Raw genomic sequence first — 19,706 nt, 5'->3', positions numbered from 1 at the left:
AACATTGCCTAAAATGGTACCTATCTTGACAAATTATTTGCACCTGCCTATATTACGGACTTTGGCGCACTGAATTTGTAACATTATTGAAAATAACACGACATTTTGGCTGTAAAATATGGTACAAAGAGAAAAAACAATTTAAGCAGCTACTGTCATGACAGAAAGGTCATATTCCTTTTAAACTAGATCACATAATTTATTTTTTATTTTTATAAAGTGGATAGTTTATTTATGTTTTTAGAGGTTAAGTGGTAGAGAGGACTTGCTAGTCCTAACTTCGCCTCTTAAATAAAGACATTTTTCATTTCATTTCATTTCATTTCATAATTCTTTGACTGGGACAGGTGGCGTCGTCCTGTAATCCAGCTACTAGGAGGTCACGAATTGTGGATATTTATAGGAATGCACTGTGGATGCGATACTCCCTGGTGTGGATTAACGTCCGTACGAGTGAGTACTACGACTACCCGCAGTGCTATCCTGATAATTATACCAATTCATAAATACCAATGCAAAAAAAATTTGGTTCCAATTCAACTATAAACTGTAGGTCCCTTGGTTGCCATTCGCTGTATGGGCTATTAATTAACAGCTGTATCCAAGGAATGTCGGCCTTAGTCACTAACAAGACTTCAAGATCGTGCCACTCATCCTACACTCATCTCCATTCATACTTGGCTTACCTACTATGAATGGTCGCCATAAAAACGTATTAAAGTATTTAAGTATTTATCATATACGTTGATTAACAATATGTAAACGTCAATATATACGTAACAGCCATTTTACAGTATTTTTGCTTTTTGGAAATGTCCCATTGCTATGTCATTTGCATTATTTGTTGCCAATGAAGCCGCCAAGACCATATAAATGAGGAGGCCCCTAACAGTTCAAGAATAAAAGCCAACTTTACTTAATGTATTCCACTACACCTAACATTCCGTAGAGAGATTATATTGACAACTTTATGTTATTGAGAAGGCCGAGACAACTAACTGACATCCCCCATGTCAAGGAATTCCAGCTTTATCAGTAACCCCATAGTCAATTTCTCAAAACTATGCTAGAGGGTTCATTCATTGGCACAGTACGATATGAACTGACGCGACGTGATGAAGGAAAGTCAAACTTACACTGTAACGGATATAACTCCCTTTGAAGTTAGAACGTGTCTTCTCAACAAACATATATTTTTTCTCAAACACTGATGAAGTCGCGGAAGTGTTTGACTACAAGATCCACCAATACGATTTAAATACTATTTAAAGGTTCTACCAAAGGAAGAGATACCATATAACATACTAATAATAACTCCGATGACGTACAGGATAGGAAATATTTTAATCATTGAATGAACAACCAAATTTGGCAACTAACGCAATATTGTTATTTTTTTACACTTATTACTCTTTGAACAATGTTAAATGCTCAAAATATGTATATTTCACCCAATTCATCGCAGTTAGATGAATTAACGTAAGCCTTGAAAGTAACCGTTGATTTCGACGGGTTTCCCCTAGTCTAATCTAGTAGCCATTGATTAGTGTGAATAAACAAAACATGGATGAACAACCAAGTCAAGCTAAGTTGCTAACCCAGTTGTTCAGGCTAGGATAACCTGAAAGGATCCATCTCAACACGGCTTAAACTTTAGAACAAATCCTAGTGTTTGATCTATTTTAAATTTTATTTTTCTGAAATATATAGCTAAATTATCCGGTGCAATCATCCCACACTGCTAATTGCAACACTCTTAGTTAGTGATAGTAGTAAGTTAGGTTACAATTAATTATTTTCCCTATGACCGATTCAGTGTAACATCAGTCAGAATCAGACGACATTATTGACAACGACACGACACGACAACCAACAAAAAGAGTAATTTAGTGATGACAATTATTATTAAAACCATTAAAAATATAAAAAATAAGATATATCGCTCGTTTATATTGGCAAAATTATTAAATAAACAGTAATAAAGCTGAGGCTGAGGCTAATATAAGAATAGTTTTTTCATGGATTAGAAACTCATTACTCTCTCAAGTTTTATAATATAATACAAATTCTTATACATCAAACGATTTAATGAACTGGAGCAAAGTCGAGTCGTTCTCTTTCTCTCTGTCAAAAAATGACAAAATTGTACGTCAGAAGCCAATCAATGAATCAATACACATCAGATTCAGAAGTAACAGTCACCTTTACCTCGGAAAGTGCTTTAAGAGCTTTCTGCGCATGCGCAAGCTGAGGTGCCCGTGGGTACAGAACGTCACGTTATGTCTTAAAATGTAAACAAAATGACAATAATGGCGGAATGTTTTCTCATAAGGCCCATGTTAAATTTTCAAAAGTTTGTACTCATATTATGGCGAAAATAGATTTTTCCTGGCTATACCACCGGTCTAGAACTTATTTTGACACAGAACTTAGTTATTCCGTAAATATAAACGTTTTTGTTAGGGCCGATTCCCAGATCGAGTTGACAATTATTCAAACTTTACTCGTATTATACAGGGTGAGTTTTAACTTTTTTCTACATTTTTTCAAATATCTATCCCAGACCGCTTCCAAACATTGTTGGGTAGTAAGTACTATATTTTGACATGGTGGTCATTTCCGGCCGCCATCTTGGATCCGCCATATTGGATGCAAAATTTTTTTTCAAATGTAAAGGTGGGGTTGTAACCCATTATTTCGAACTAGATTTTTACCTTGATTACAATGCCGCAAACTGTTTTTAAAAATCTTGATTCATTCTAAAGTTATGAGGGCTTTTTAAAACTTTATTTTTAGCCCATTTTAACATTGTGCATTTACAAACTAAGACCATAATCTCAAAATTGTGCTAGATAAAGATAAGTATACACTACCAGTAATTGTCGACCTATATTCACTTGGTTATGACTAATGTATTTTTTCCGGCAGCTATCTTGGATCCGCCATTTTGAAATGTGATAAATTATTTTAAATATGAAGGGGGTGTTGTGACCCATCATTTCTAACTACTTTTTTAATCTAAACTCAATGCCGCAATCCATTTTTTGTTATCAAGTTTTATTTATGAAATATTGCAATTTGTTTGTAAAAAATGTCAATATTTAAAAATCAAAAATTGAAAATTAAAAACGAATCATGGAATCAAGTTCAGCTTAAAAAAGTAGTTAGAAATGATGGGTCACAACACCCCCTTCATATTTAAAATAATTTATCACATTTCAAAATGGCGGATCCAAGATGGCGGCCGAAATAAATACATCAGTCATAACCCAAGTGAAAATAGGTCGACAATTACTGGTAGTGTATACTTATCTTCATCTAGCACTATTTTGAGATTATGGTTCTAGTTTGTAAATGCACAATGTTAAAATGGGCTAAAAATAAAGTTTTAAAAAACCCTCATAACTTTAGAATGAATCAAGATTTTTAAAAACAGTTTGCGGCATTGTAATCGGGGTAAAAATATAGTTCGAAATAATGGGTCACAACCCCACCTTTACATTTGAAAAAAAAAAATTGCATCCAATATGGCGGCGGATCCAAGATGGCGGCCGGAAATGACCACCTTGTCAAAATTAAGTACTTACTACCCAACAATGTTTGGAAGTGGTCTGGGATTGATATTTGAAAAAATGTAGAAAAAAGTTGGGGGGGACAATTAAAACTCACCCTGTACTGTATATAGGATAAGAAAAACATACCTCATTACCTTCCCTGTAGCAGAAAACCTAAGCATCATTAAAATCATGGAAAATAAATAATCTGATAATTATTTTAAGGGAATGTTTTAGTGAAATGCCAATCAGGTGTATGTTAATCCGTTAAGTCTGCAAGTTTGCTACGTTAGGGATATTTTTAAATTTGTAGTAGCGTTTCTCTGTACTTCGTAACGTAGTGAAAACAGGGACGAGAGACCTTCGTATGGTCGCCATTTCAATTAAAAGTAATGTAAACGTATTAAATTTACTGTAAACACAGTTACCCTACACTTACACTACACCACTATTATAAAAATCAATTTTACCATTTTCTTTCATACAATTTTCTTCGATTTTATTCATTTTTAGCCGTTTACACTGCTTCCTCTAACACATGCAACAACCTAAGCGGGCTCAGATGCCTACATTCAATAATTAGTAGAGTAATAAATCTCGCATATTTTCTTGAAGGTTACCAAGTTCAATGTTGTAAGTCATCATTTTTATTTAGACCATCCCACAAGTAAACTGCCTACTAAATTTAATTTGAAATTACTGAGCCTATAAAAATGTTAACGCATTCTACAATACTTATTACTATAATCATGTTTGACTCACTAGGTAAAGATCTTCGTTCTTTTCCAAAGCTCAACAAAAATTGTTTGAAATTAAATATTGTTGGTCTAAATAGGCTTGACAGTAGACAAAACATGGAATGTCTCTGTTTGTTAGGTGTTAGTCTTGAACACATACAGTACCGGTACAACACTAGAACCTTCAAACTAATTAAACAACCCTCCAGCATCACTCGAGGTCTCTCGACATTCTGCGGATGGAAACTTCACCAAATCAACGTTAATTTTCATTATTCAACACATGTCACCTTTTTACAAAGATTTAGGTTTCCAGACTGACAACGCATATAATGTTGGTTTTGAGTATTCAACAAAAAATGCCACAGATCTAATACGTAAATAGGTCTGGCATTTTAGACACTCAACACTATGAAACGCAATCACAATCAACGTTAGATTTGTTAGTTACACTAGTAGACCAGGATAGTTCAGGGTAGCCTATTGATTTTTTGAATGATACTGCTTTATTATTGTTTACACATTTTATCGTTTACACGATTGTTGTCAAAATATTCTTTAGTAGGACTAAATAATATTTAGCTGTACCTTTTTCATATAGCCTACCCAAATTCGCCAGGCTGCGGATGGTCGTACTGCTTTTGCGCACTATATAGACCTTTCAAAAGCTTTAGCGCTTTCTTCAGGCCAGGTAACCAAAATGACGGTATACTCCGCTAGACAACTACTGTATTTTGTAAACAACCCCTTACAAAATGGATAAATATTGTTTTTCATGCATGCTTCTCTTCAAGATTGGCTGAGGCTAGAAAACTATAAACCTTTGCATTTCAAAAGATACACATTCTTTAAAACTACTAATATATGATAAAAAAGGAAAAGTCTCGGGAAGGTTAAATATTTCAATCAATAATAAAGATAGGGCGACAGAACTTTGTACAAAGTCACTGGTCATTCAAATCATTTCAATACATTATTCAGTGATGCGCTACCTCCTCAGGGCGAGTCAGAAGAACATTTTAAATGTAAGCATAGGTTTAGATGCACATAAAATTCAAAGCCTTCCTTAGTAAAATACGATGGCGCAAATTTAAACTCAAACGGACAACCAAATCAAAAATGGTAACTGTAAAAATACTAATTACTGAATTCAAAGTATCCTGTGTAATGTTCACGTACCCACAACACAATAGAATATTTAGAATGCAACCATAGGAAACAACATATTTAATAGCCTACAGTACTCGTGACATCGTATAATGAGTGAGTTATTTAATTCTTTTCTCTATGGTACAACGGTAACATAGACATTCAGATCACAATCGAGTGCGATATTCAATAAGAAAGAACCAGGAAGTCATAACTCTAGAGTCACTAGAGGAAGTCATAGATGATAGAGATAGGATCACAAGCCTTATACAATAAGAATACAACAAGAATACAAATAAAGGAAGTATTTTTCAAAAGATGCCGCCGAAAAGCACAAAAGAGAATAGCCTGAGAGGATACCTGGGGGCTCCTCTAGGCTCGATGTACAAAAGAGAGCACTTATCTACTGTACCAGGCTTAGGCCCAGTGCGCAAAACATTTCCGCCCAATCTACACACTCTGAGCTTCATTTTGAAGTGCCATATGCCTACATTTTTATTTGGCAAAGGGCCTTAAACGATGGCCACAAATTTGTCAGTATCACCTCAATAATATCATAGATAGATTTTAATCAGATTTGGAAAATTGATATATCTCATATCTTAGGCCCTAATATTCATTTTCTTTTATAAATAACGCATTTTCCTTCAATGTAGTATCAAACCTAAGAACTCGGAAAATATAATGACGTTATTCCCTTGATTCTTACACATCTGACACATTTGAGGAATATTTTGTATAAAAGTCCATTCTGACAATAATGGGAGTTCACTTAGTCTGCAGGTTTGCTGACGGGATATTTTATACTCAATTAACAATATATATAATAAAAGATACATAATGGTGAAATGTTTACAGGAATTTATTTTTTACTTGGTCACTGAAAAACAATGATGACGATTTCACCAATTACTTATACAGTACAAGTTGACACGATTGATATACACAGTGATTGGTCTAGAGATATTGCAGATGTAGGGTCTATCCGTCCTACGAAATGTAAACCGAGCAATGCGCGAACTTCTGTGCTTGTGCACTAAGAATAAACATTTATATTTGAGCATATTACCTTTGACTATTAGTCCAATAGTCAATGATATTACCAAAAATAACCCAACCAATGCTCTCGCACGTGACTAATGTAAGATAGGGTTTGTAATAAGCAAACTATTGCATAAATTCATTTTAATTCTAAACTACTTTGTGGCGGATGATTTAGAAAGCATATAACGTGATATCTAAATTCATTCAGTATAACGTATCCTACAGTAAAGCTGACCTACATAAGATTTCATGTTTACAACATTAGCGAACCACTAAGCTAAGAATACAAACAAGTGGTTTGTGTGTGTCAGAGTAGATACTTAGACATGACGAGATAAACATCATTTACGCGTATTTGTAATGTAGAGGGTATATTAGAATACCCCCACCGCAACAAACCTGCCGACTAAGCGAATTTCCATTTGTCTTAATTGATTTTCAATGAAATATATTTTAATAACATTAGGTTTAACCAGTACCTAGGTTTGCTGCTACAAGGAAACTAATAAAGTGTGTTTTTTTGTAAAATATTGATAGCTTAGTACAAAATAAATAAATTTGATCAAAATACAAAATATATCCATAAACAAGCAAACTACAACATTTGACAATATTCTACATTAACTTTTTTTTCTCCGTTACTATTAACCGAACAAAAATAATTTTATATACTAAATTAATTGTTTTTTTAAGCTCTTTAAAAAGGTCTAAAGAGAAATTGGGAAATTTTGTGTTTTGAGGGTCAAAAGTGAGAAAAACCAATTTTTACCCCATAAAACCCCCCGTAAAGCCCCGTTCCCATGGTCCGATCATGCTGGTTCGCGAACGCATTCAAGTTTATTCCGCTTTACACCTTTAAACCAAATTTCATCAAAATCGGACAAAAATTACTCAAGTTATCGCGTTCACGGACGTATATATATATATATATATATATGTCTATATATATATATATACATATATAAAAATTTTAACGAATGGTTTTTTTTGCCTCTGGGAACATCAAAATGAAAAAGTAAATTGGTCCCGGGTCTAGGTCTTACCGTGCCACCTACGGTAATAGCTACTTCCCTATAGGGAAATTCGCTAAAAGGGCCAACATAGAATATGTTTACAGATCGATTCTGATATAAATTGAGTTTATTTTAAATACTAAGAACGCGGCCTTCAAGCTCAATTTTAAATTTAAATTGTTCTAAAATGATAGAGCCGGAAAAGTTATGTCCTTAAGTTATGCATAACACATATTAATTCAGATAAATAAGTATCCATTTATCTGTGATACCTGCGACTAGGATACGACATGGAATGCTAGTAGAGCTTTGCTAAAAATATTAGCCCTACTCGTAATTTAATGATTTATATTTTTTATTGGTATACTATCTAATCCAAAACTCTAGTTATTGATCTGCTTGGATTCTTAATTATATTATATCAGGGTTGGTACTCAATTTGGAAAATGAAATTCCCTGACTTATCCAGGTTTTCCAGACTGATATTCTGTTTCCAGGTATACCGTAAGTCGATATCGACTAATCAAAATCAAGAAATATTAGGAAAAATTTAAATATTTAACTTATTTAATCACTCCCAAACACAAAACTTGTTTCGAATTATATACAAATCGATTCCTACCCCGGACCGATATATAACTATCGATATAAAAATGTACATAAGTGCTTATCAGTCATCACACTGTTAAAAACATGTTTAGAGCCAAATGTAGCATATCTGTAAAAAGGTAGTCTTTCCGGGGAAATTCCAGAATATTTTCATAATTCCCTGACTTTTCCAGGCCAACAGAATTCCCTGACCTTCCCAGGTTTTCCCTGTACGTGAAAACCCTGTATATGCATGTTGAAGGGATGATAGTGTGTTAATCTATACTTTCTCAACTAAAAAGCTTTGAACTCACGTACTTCAATATTTCTCTTAAGCACTGTAATAAGTTATGAAACTGTTTCCTACATCAGTACAATATTATTATCATTAAAAAATCTTTTAAATGAACATGTTGGGAGAAATAACTATTCCCAGATCATTAGTCTATTAAATAATACTAAATAAATATTAAATACAAACGGAGTGTTGTTCATGTTAGTCTACATCAAAATGGACGATTAAAACCTTTATTTTCCGTTAAACGTGTACTGTATACAAAAACCCATCGTCACGAATATGTGACAAATTTAAGTTGATTCATATTAATATTTTCAATGATGGTGTGCGTATAAATATTAGAAACATTTTAGGAAAAACAGTATTTAGATTAGTTGTTTTAAAAATTAATTAACAAATCCAAGTACAGTTTATAGATAACACTCTAGAATATAATGAATGTTCTAGAAGAAACTAACTCACTTTTCGCTTTCGCGGCCGATAGAGCCTCCTGTTTCGATATTTCATTGATCATCCTTTTGGGATTTCAATCTTCCGACTTCGCAAGTCAATTATTAACTGAAGATGCATCTCACATTTGCTTTAAAAAGAGAACTTTGTAAAAACGTTCTTGTTAACAACCTCAAGCTTGATTCAAAATTATAACACTTAACCATGGGATTTCTGAGTAATATTTAAAGGTATTATTTAGTACCTTTAAGTTATATTTCAGATATCAAACTGCAACAGTTAGTTTACTTAATCTCCTTAAGAATAAGATAGAATCTCTAATTTGCAATTTGTTTTTGTATTTTCTCCGTAACCATTGGGTGTACAACAACGCTTCGACTAAACTCAATTTTTTTTAAGCTCTACATAACAGTGTATAGATACTAAATGTAGGAATATTAAATATTTAATTATATGGGGGTCAAAAATTGAAATATAAAACCCCGTTTTCATAGTCCAATCATACTGGTTCGGGAACTTGTTTGAATAGATGTAGACTTACATGTTTTTACTACATTTCATCACAATCGGATGATTTTTACTCGAGTTATCGTGCTATGGACATATGTGTACTGTGCAGGGTGATCGTAGCCCAAAATAAGTAAAAAAAATAATAATTAGGAACAGGTTGTATCAGTCAACATTTAACTGAAATTTAGAATGCAATTCCCCAAAAATACCTTGTTAGCGAGACATACGCATTTTTTTTTTGTTTATATTTATATCTAAAAAATACCCCCCCCCCCACAGCAAGCCTGCAGACTAAGCGAATTTCAACTTGTCTGATTACATTTTTACTAAAATATTCCCATAAATAAGACATATGTATTCTCTATTTAAATAACATTAAATTTAACGAGTGCTTAGGTTTGCTGATACGGTGAAGGTAAAAAGTGTTTTTTGACCATACGTCAATAGTATAGGATGAAATCAATAAATTTCCCAAATGTTATCAATATATATCCATAAACAAGTAAACTACAACAATTTTCATTTTCTCCATAAAAATAACATGGGTATTTTAAATGACACTATTTTTTAATTTGACCGTTAAGGCATACAACAGCGCTTCAATATACTAAATTATTTCTTTTTTAAGCTCTACAAAACGGTTTAAAAAGAAATTGCAAATTTTTTTGTTTTTAGGGTCAAAAATGGGAAACCCCATTTTTACCCCATAAAACCCCCATAAACCCCGATAACATTAAACATTGGTCCGATTACGCTGGATCTCGAACTCGTTCGAATAAACGTAGGTTTACACGTTTGTACCAAATTTAATCAAAATCGGATCATTTTTGCTCGAGTTATCGCGCTAACGGACACACACATCTTACTAATATTATATATATATATATGAATTTGAACGGATGGTGCTTTTGGCCTCTAGTGACCTCAAAATGCAAAATTAAATCAGTCCCGGGTCCAGCTCTTACCATGAGTACTATGGTAATAGCTTATTCCCTATATGGGAAATTCGCTAAAAAAAAACTATTGAGGATATCTTTATAAAATTTGATATGCAGTTTTATCAAGTCATAATCTATTTAAGAAAACATAATCAATACTAATATTTTCTTGGTACCAAAAATGGCAGCAAAAAAAGTTCCAGGTACACTGGTATGAAGCGTTTAAATTTCTTTATCGAACGACGCCAAGTAAAAAAGATAAAATAATAAATAACTGAGAAATCACAATTTTTGGCGCAAAATCAGGTGAACCCTGGCTGCATGTTGTTTTATCTCGCCTAAAAATCATGATTTCCCAGTTAATTTTAATTCCGTGTTTTTATACTTGGTGTTGTTTGATGGGAGATTTAAAATGCAAAAAGTCTTCTTAGATGAGCCATCTTATGAAAAGTAGTATATCTTATACAGGGTGATCTTATACACACTGAGTACCAATCACCCTGTATTTAGTAATTTAAAGTATTAAAATTAAAATGACCGTTATTTTATAACTAAAAGATTTAATAATGTTTTATTCTGGACTAGTTTTTTACTAGATAAAAGTGTGTACCAAATTTTACCAAGATGTCTAAGTTAGTTTTTAAGATATAAATTTAAAACATAAAACAAAACGGTGGATACGTCAATAACGAGGCATTTTAAAGAAAAAAATATTTTTTTGTTTTATTTTGATCCCTTGAAACCTATTCATAATTTGTTATTACTTCCTTGCAGGACGCCCTCTTTATTATATGAATTTGAAAAGATTGTGTTTTTGGTGTCTGAAAAAGTAAATCAGTCCCGGGTCTAGGTCTTATGATGAGACCTACAATAATAGCTTCCCTATATATAGAAAATTCGCAAAAAATACGAAATTGAAATTGACTATTCCCATCTCTGGTTTCTCCACCGATAAAAAAGTTTAGATAGGTCTTCATCCGGACAAGAAACAATAATTACAAACATTATGACGGTAGAATGAATGGGATCATCACAGAACATTATATGTGTCAACACATTTTTTATTTGATTTTACACTTCTTCTTTTAGAACGTATATACAAAGCCTAAAACTAGATAAAGACGTAAATAAGGTCAACAACTACTTTTTCCATTCACTTGGGACATGTCACAAGATAGTCGCATGTTTGTGGTACGTTTGAGAATACTTTAGTCGTTATTGTTTATAATATATATTTAGTAAAACAGAAAACCCCCTTTTAACATAGTTTTTATTATTGCTCACTGGTTTTTATTTAGTTGGACTTAGCTAATTTGTTCCTGTATGAAATTACTATTTCACAATGCATCTCAAACTTTAAAACTTATAACTATAAAACTATATAAAAGTTGTTACTGAATTAGGTTGTTACTCAGTTAATTTGATTATCACGCCCCTATAAATAAAAATCATTGGGTTGTCGGGAAGGACACTAGATTATACCTGTGGCTGAGGATAGAGGGAATGTCATCTCGCGGCGTCGACGTCGGCGCTACTGACTGACTGACGTCGCGGCGCTGAGCGTCCTCACCGCCCACACCCCACTCTGACAATGCTACAATCCTGGATACGAATATGATACAATATCATACAAATACGATCGTCAAACCTCCCTCGTTTTCTTTCCTACCCACCGTAACAAATGTTAATACAAATAAATTGATGACATTATATTTTCCCCAGGAATATATGGTGATGCATTTTCCCAAAAAAGTGCAATGATAAACAATTATAAATATGAGAAGAGAGATAAAATAGAATTTATAAACCGATTATATTTTTTTAAACTCTCTGTCAAACAAAAAATACCTGAGGGTTTCAAGACAAAGTAAGAAGCAAAGTTTAATCCCACAAACAAGAACTCCTGGAATTTTGCCACAAGTTTCGAAAATCAGCTCTTGCTACAAAAACTACAGCACTTAAAAATGTATTTAAAAATTGGGTAAGTTACGTGACAAAACATTGTTTAGTCTCTATAAAAAATAGGCTACATTTTTTTATTCGTGCACCGTATTAAATAAAAAAAATACACAAGCAGTATATATATTATTTGTTTGAAACAAATTATTGAATCTGTTCGGAGAATAATTGCAATATATTGATGGGCCTATTATGTGTTTGAAATATTGATATAGGTACTGATTCTAAATAAAATTATCTGAATATCAAGCATATTAGCGATAAATAACTTAAAACAACTGCGGCTGTCGCAAACTTTGCATCCAAGACTGTTCTTTTGTATCAGGAAATCCAGGTAATGTATGATATTCACACACATGGTTCTTTAAAAACCCCTAAAAGTAGAAATTACTTATTTTTATATTTGTACAGTTGACAAAGACAGTTGTAATTGTGTACAGTAAATCCTATCCTATTCCATAATATTATTATAATGCGAGCTATGTCTGTTTGTATGTAATGTATATCTCAAAATCAAGCGGAAGGCTTTTGACAAAATTTTAGAATTAGGGACTTATGGCCCTAAAACTTGATTGGCTACAAACAGCCACTGCCTCGGGAAAATTCGTATTTAGCTACACAACTATGCTAAATAACTATGTTGGTAAAAAACAAAATTAAAAAGAAAAGTAAACAAAATACTTGTAACATATTGTGTTTATAAAAAATCCATCCACAGTATACTAGAAAATTACAAAATACAGGACGAAGGGAGAACATAATTTGTAATTGAGCAAAGATTACACTGAAGATTACTCGATAGGGGAAAATAGTTCTGATCTGGCCCTCTCCCACCAAAACTTAATTCCTGAAGTACTGAGGCATTGATTCCAAGTAAACCAATTACGTTTGGGGGTTTTGATTGGCATAAAACTGTTACCGTATGCTAAATCCCAATGAAAAAAACAGACAGAATCTTAATTTCTTTAGAGGTAGTAGCGATAAAGTGAAAAATCGTTGCCAGAAGTGATTTTGAAACTAATATTTTTTGTATATATATCATTTTGTATCTACTATCTTTAGTGAGCGTAAAAGTCAAACAACGGGTTACAATGACTAGAGGGGAGAAATTTATAATAATTATGTTTCTTATATACTACAGAGGGTAGTATTACACTACCCTCTGTAGTGTATTCCAACTTAGGTTGGGTGTTTGTGTATTGTTAGTTGTAATGTGTTAGTTAAGTTTTTTTCGCCTGAGGACGGGATCAGATTCCAGATCCCGAAACGTTGTGTATTGTTTTTTACATTCGTGATGGAAAATGTCCGCAATAAACATTTGAACAAAAATAGTTATTTGTGCAACTAGTGAGAAAAGTGAGCAATTGACTCACTCGAGAGAAATCCTTACTTACGCGAGTGAGGAATGGTTTCTCGAGTGAGGCAATTGTACTTTGAACTCGAGTTGCACATTATACTTTTCCTACAGTTACCATAAAACAAACAAATTGGTGAAGAAACATAACCTATTTTTACACAGAAGTGAACTTTTAACGTAACATTTAATGTGAAGTGACAAATACAACAGTACAAAAGCTGACCAGCTGATTTACAGCCAGTGCTGCCAACGTATTTCGCGCGCATACGACGTTGCCTGCATGTTACGCGCTCACTATTTCGTGCCTTCACGTTGCAAATCTGGAGTGAGACAAAGTAATTAGAGTGAGACAATGTTAACATTGTCTCACTGATGAGCGAATTGGCCACTTTGCTTTCTCAAATCAGTGAGAGAACATGTACATTGTTAGGTAACTGTAGGAAAATGTCTATGGTTTGTAATAAAAATGTTTATCGTAAATTATAAAAATTTCTAACTACGATATTTTTTACCCAATTACCCACAATCAAGCAAGGGTCGCCCAGTACCAGAAATTTAAAAATATAAGAGTATGCCAATGGTGCTTAGTGACATAATGGTACACAAAATTGTTCAAGTTCTCATTTATGTATAACTAGTTGCTCTGTCCGTGCTTCGCTACGGGGTGAGAATAATTCGGTTTTTAACAATCTACTATAAGAAACAGTTACATCACACTTACCAGAGATCATAGAAACAAAGCTCAATCGTACGGATGACGTTGTCTCTTCATGGGACATAAAGACCCTTCGTGGAAACGGATGGGGTTTTCAAATTTTGCAAAAAAAACTTTCAAATGTTTATCCTAAAAACATAGAAATGCTTAGTTTTTATTTCAATCATCGTGTAGACCTTAAAAACACAACAAATTTAATATATTGAAGCGTCGTTGTAGGATGAAAGGTGACGGGAAACATTCCAAAAACAGTAGGGCCTACATTTCAAATTAAAATGTTATTCTTAAGGTTAAAACGTTAACTGTTATTTGTATTTATTGGTATTTTGTATTTATTTTTATGGATAAATGTTGATCAAATTCGGAAAAGTAATTTATTTCATAGTAAACTATATTAACATTTCACTACAAAAACATTGAACTACATTCCCTGTAGTGACAAACTTAAGTACTCGCCAAACTAATGTTAGGGAATAAATTTGACATTATCAAGTACATTTTAGTGAAATCCAATCAGGCAAATGGAAATTCGCTTTGTCTGCAGGTTTTCTGCGGAGAGGGTATTTAATAATTATTTACTACAGGGTATTTATAGACTCTGTCTATTTATTATTCTACAAAAGAATGTTTCTTAGTAAATAAATATTTAAAATGTACCGTAATTTAAAAAACTATCTTTTATCTATCTACAATTTTGTTATAAAGGAGAGGTGGTCTGTGTGTGTGCGTGTGTGTTTGTACATAGTGAACGTGAAAACTTCTGACCCAATTTTGTTTAAATATTACCTAAATACAGCTACAGTACCGAGGTAAACGGTTGTGGTTTCCTTGTTAGTGAATTTCCCTATAGGGAAGTAGTTATTACTGTAGGTGGCACAGGCCTAGACCCGGGACCGATATACTTTTTCATTTTTATGTCCCTAAAAGAAAAAAAACACTATTTTTGTTAAAGTTTTTTTTTTATATATGTAAATGTAGAGACTATTTAATTATATAGATTTATATACATACAGTATATATATACATCCTTGGAGGCGATACTTGTTTATAATTGATTTTCCTTCATAATAATTAGGAATAAAATGACTAAACAGTATGGTTTCTAAAGTCCATAGTGATGTTTATTTACTGTTGGTAATCTGCTGGACAATAGTCAGTGCATTCTTTCTTATCTATCTATCTATCTATATATTAATAGGCAAACATTTTTCTTTAAAACCTTTTTCTCAGCTCGCGTGCATCGCAGGAAAAATCTACTAACACTGTTAGAAAGATATTTTCTTGTAGATGTGCAGAATCCCTTTAAAAATTAAAATAGGCTAAAAAATCATCACAAAAATGAATTTGAAATTTAAAAAAAAATTAACATGGGCTTTATGGGTTGCCATGATGGTGACGAAATAACACCGAATTATAAATAGAAAATCAAAACAAATGTAAGACATTCCAATCACATGTTTTATTTACAGTGTGGGGTGTCAAATTATTAGGTCAAATCAAATCAAACAACAAACAACAAACTGGCATAATATATTCTTTTAATTGACAATAGTTAAATATACTTACTCTAATAAAATGACTTGGTCATTCAAGAATATTTACTGTGAAATAAAGACGTGATTCCTAATTCCAAATCAATTCATGAATAAATTGTTATTTGATTATTGTCTTCAAATTAAGTGATGGTGTCTTTTAAATTAATTAATTTAACATGAGCAAATAATCTATACAGGGTGAGTTTTAAATGAGCCCCCCCCCCCCCTACTTTTTTCTACATTTCTTAAGATATCAACTCCGGACCACATCAGATCATTGTAGAGTAGTAAGTACTTCATTTTGACTGGGTATAAATGTTTGGCCGCCATCTTGGATCTGCCATATTGGATACAAAGTTTTTTTTTCAAATGCAAAGATAGGGTTGTGACCCACCGTTTCAAACTAGATTTTTACGCTAAATATGATGCTTCAATCCGTTTTTAAAAATCTTGATCCGTTCTAAAGTTATGGGTACTATTTAAAACTTTATTTTTAGCCAATTTTAACATTGTGCAGTTACAAACTAAGACCATAATCGTATCCAAGTGATCATGACCAAAAGAAAATAGGTTGACAATGACTGGTGGTGTATACTTATCTTTATCTAGCTCTATTTTACGATTATAGTCTGAGTTTGTAACTGCACAATGTTAAAATGGGCTAAAAATAAGTTATAAAATGTTCTCATAACTTTTGAATGGATCAAGATTTTAAAAACGGATTGCAGCATCATATTCAGCTTAAAAATCTAGTTTGAAACGATGGGTCACAACCCTATCTTTGCATTTGAAAAAAAAACTTTGTATCCAATATGGCAGATCCAAGATGGCGGCCAAAATTTTATACCCAGTCAAAATGAAGTACTTACTACTCTACAATGATCTGACGTGGTCCGGAGTTGATATCTTAAGAAATGTAGAAAAAAGTAGGGGGGGAACTCATTTAAAACTCACTCTGTATATGTAATACGCTAAGCCGATTTTTGTAAACAGAACTCCTCCCTCATTTTTGGGCCGATTTTAATGGTTAAAAAGTCAAAATAATGGCCCTGATCTGTAGTTTTGGAAAGTGTTTCATTTTTTGAAATCTTTATTAGTTTGGTCAGGATCATCCATCAAAGTTGGGTTTTCTCCCATAAGACTAACATGGGAGAATCTAAATATTTAATTGGAAACTTTGTCTCCACTAATTTGAGAGAACGGCTGGACGTAGAAACTTGGTAGAGGTGCCTAAAGAAAGGTCTTGGTCTCTAGATGAGTTATCAAAAAAAAAACTAAGCAAAATCCCTTAGGACTCTGCCCCAGAAGCCTTAAAAGATCCCTCCACAGATTTGTTTACATTTTGATCATGTGGTTAATACTTTTGAATTAAACAGCTGTTAATTCTTAAATTGTATTTTAAACAACACACGTTTATTGGGAGTTGAATTGTCGAAAAGAAGTATTTGCAATGTTATTTACTGATTTTACAATTGATTTTCTTCTGTATCATGCCATGTTTTGCAATATAACGTTCCATTACGAAATCAGTTGACAATCATTTTATAGTAACTCTTACAAACATTTCTTATTGAACTATCTTATATCTATTGGTGCCTGCCTTTATTACCACTTTTGCCTATATTTATATTTTATCATATTATTCTAGACAGATCATCATAGGTTCATGAGATTATTGTCATAGATGTTTTCAATCATTCGAAAAGTCTTTGATTGTGTAATACATTACAAAATAATACAAGTGCAGGAGGGCACGTTGTCCATATTTTGTTAAATTAATATTAGTGTACAGCAACTATGGATCAAACATTTTACAACATTCATGTAGAAATATGTGCATGACGTTTTGACTTTTGACCCATTTAAATTATAATCAACAGCTAAATTGTATTGCTAATAATTCACTTATGCAATCTGACAAGTTTTACCAGGTACCAAACAGGAAAACGTTATACGATAGGCCAAGGTAGCAAGATTCGAGATTGGTTTATAAAATGCAGTAGCATTAATACTGAATGTGTTTTAATAAATCAGACAATGACACTAAATTAATTTATTTGATCTTAAATGAGCATTCTTTCGTAAATTAAAACAACACACCCCCTAATTGACAACATGCCAGTCTTGTTTTGATTTAACCTCAAAGATTGACATGTATGAACGGTATGAACACATGACCACACTCACTCACTCACTACAGCCAAGGCCAAACCAAAAAGTGTGGCCTTGCTACAGCCAAAAAGCTTCATCCTCAAAGATATTCCAACATACCTCAACCGTTTCCAGCTAAAAAAATCCAACTGTATAGGCCTACATATTTTTGGTCGAGTTTCAACCACTGGACAACCTCTTGTATATATCTATATAATTAATACGAGAACACGAAGTTTGTCAGTTGAACTCCTCCGCAATTTCTTAACCAATTTTATCCATTGACGTCTCATTGGAAAGAGCGTGTCGCGTAGATTTGCAAACTGGCCTTACATTTTTTTAAAGTCCCTTGGGCTCTGCCCCAGTGGCTTTGAAAGTTCCCATGTTATCCTTATGGGGAACATAATTGTTTACATTTTGATCAGCAGTATAATTTAATTGCTGTTATTTATTATAATTGGGTACATTTACTGATTTTGTTGAAATTAAATATTTACTACTTTAATTTACATTCGTGTATTATACGATGAAAAAAATCGAGAAAACCTGAGCAATTTCATATTATGTTTTACCAAATAAGAAAAATGAATTGACAGGGTACTGTATTTCTTGAGCAATCATTGAAAGAACCGATTTTTTAACCATGGAAACATAGAAAAGTCATAGAACGCCACCAAGTAGAAGAAATAGAGATAAAAAAACATTTACTATCGTTATCATCATAATGAAGAACACCTAAAATATGAAGATTCCCACAAACAATTAACAAGGATGTTAGCCGAAGTGTTGCTATTTTGTAGGAAGCACGGACTTAACTTTATGATGATTGGCAAAGGAGAACACTCTAAGGCCAAATTAAACTGGTACGGCAAGGACATTAAATATATGTTTTCATAAAAGTCAAGTGATTTTAAATAATATGACTACATCCAAGAAACCTTAATAAAACTTTCACTGAAGGATTTGCATTATTCACATTTAAGGGAAACAAAAAACCATCTGAACGACATTAGGCGAGATTTGTTGATAAACAGGTGCTTGCTTCCTGCCATTGTTTTTTGTTAAATGTTTTACTTATTGTTCTCACATTCTTATGAACAGATTGTAAAATAAATTCTGATAAAAAAATGTTTATTTACAACAACAAAATAAACATAACAAACACATGGCATATATAATACATGACAGCTGCTTTAAACTAAATACCAAGAAGGCAATGAGCAACAAGATTACAAATTCCGTAATTTTTGTCCGATTTTCTTTCCACCATGGATTTTAAGAAATTTGGATTGAAGTTGTAGGGCGGGATGAATTTGAATGAATTCGCGAACCAGCATGATTAAACTGACTCGACATATATTAGGCTACGTGCCAAAACGACATAGGGAGTGGTGAAGTAAGTAGTGAAGGTGAGCAGTGTGGAGATTGAGAGTGGATTAATGAATCTGCAATACTTTTCAGAGTAAACTAATAATTTTCCCCGAGCAAAGCTCGGTCCCCAGGTACTTAATAATAAACTAAATAATTAATCACACTTCTAATGTTAATTCTACTCCATATACTACTTAATTTGTAGAATTGTGGGGCAAAAGGAAAAAGTATTAGACAATTTAAAGAAGAAAGAGAAACAAGGTACGGTATTAATGGAACTGGTTTAGGAAAAGAAGATTTAAGTTGGAAAGCAAATCCCTGGTCAACAAAGGGATAA

The 19,706-nt window shown here is 32.8% G+C and overlaps 1 protein-coding gene across 2 annotated transcripts in view; it reads right to left on the bottom strand.

The window, feature by feature from the left end:
* Positions 1-19,706, bottom strand: part of LOC129006013 (beta-1,3-glucosyltransferase) — a 130,310-nt gene that overhangs the window by 89,442 nt on the left and 21,162 nt on the right. Inside the window, exon 2 of one of the 2 annotated variants that reach the window (XM_054400849.1) lies at positions 14,319-14,441. The exons of the other annotated variant lie outside the window; for it this stretch is intronic. Coding sequence (XP_054256824.1) covers positions 14,319-14,376 — 58 coding nt within the window. The 5' untranslated portion in view covers positions 14,377-14,441. The remainder of the gene's footprint in view (positions 1-14,318; positions 14,442-19,706) is intronic. 2 annotated transcript variants of the gene reach the window in all.

Source organism: Macrosteles quadrilineatus, unplaced genomic scaffold, assembly GCF_028750875.1.
Source record: "Macrosteles quadrilineatus isolate MER2022 unplaced genomic scaffold, UCM_ALF_1.0 Scaffold_1__1_contigs__length_201487025, whole genome shotgun sequence".
NCBI lineage: Eukaryota > Metazoa > Arthropoda > Insecta > Hemiptera > Cicadellidae > Macrosteles > Macrosteles quadrilineatus.
This window is presented reverse-complemented; position numbering and strand designations above follow the sequence as displayed.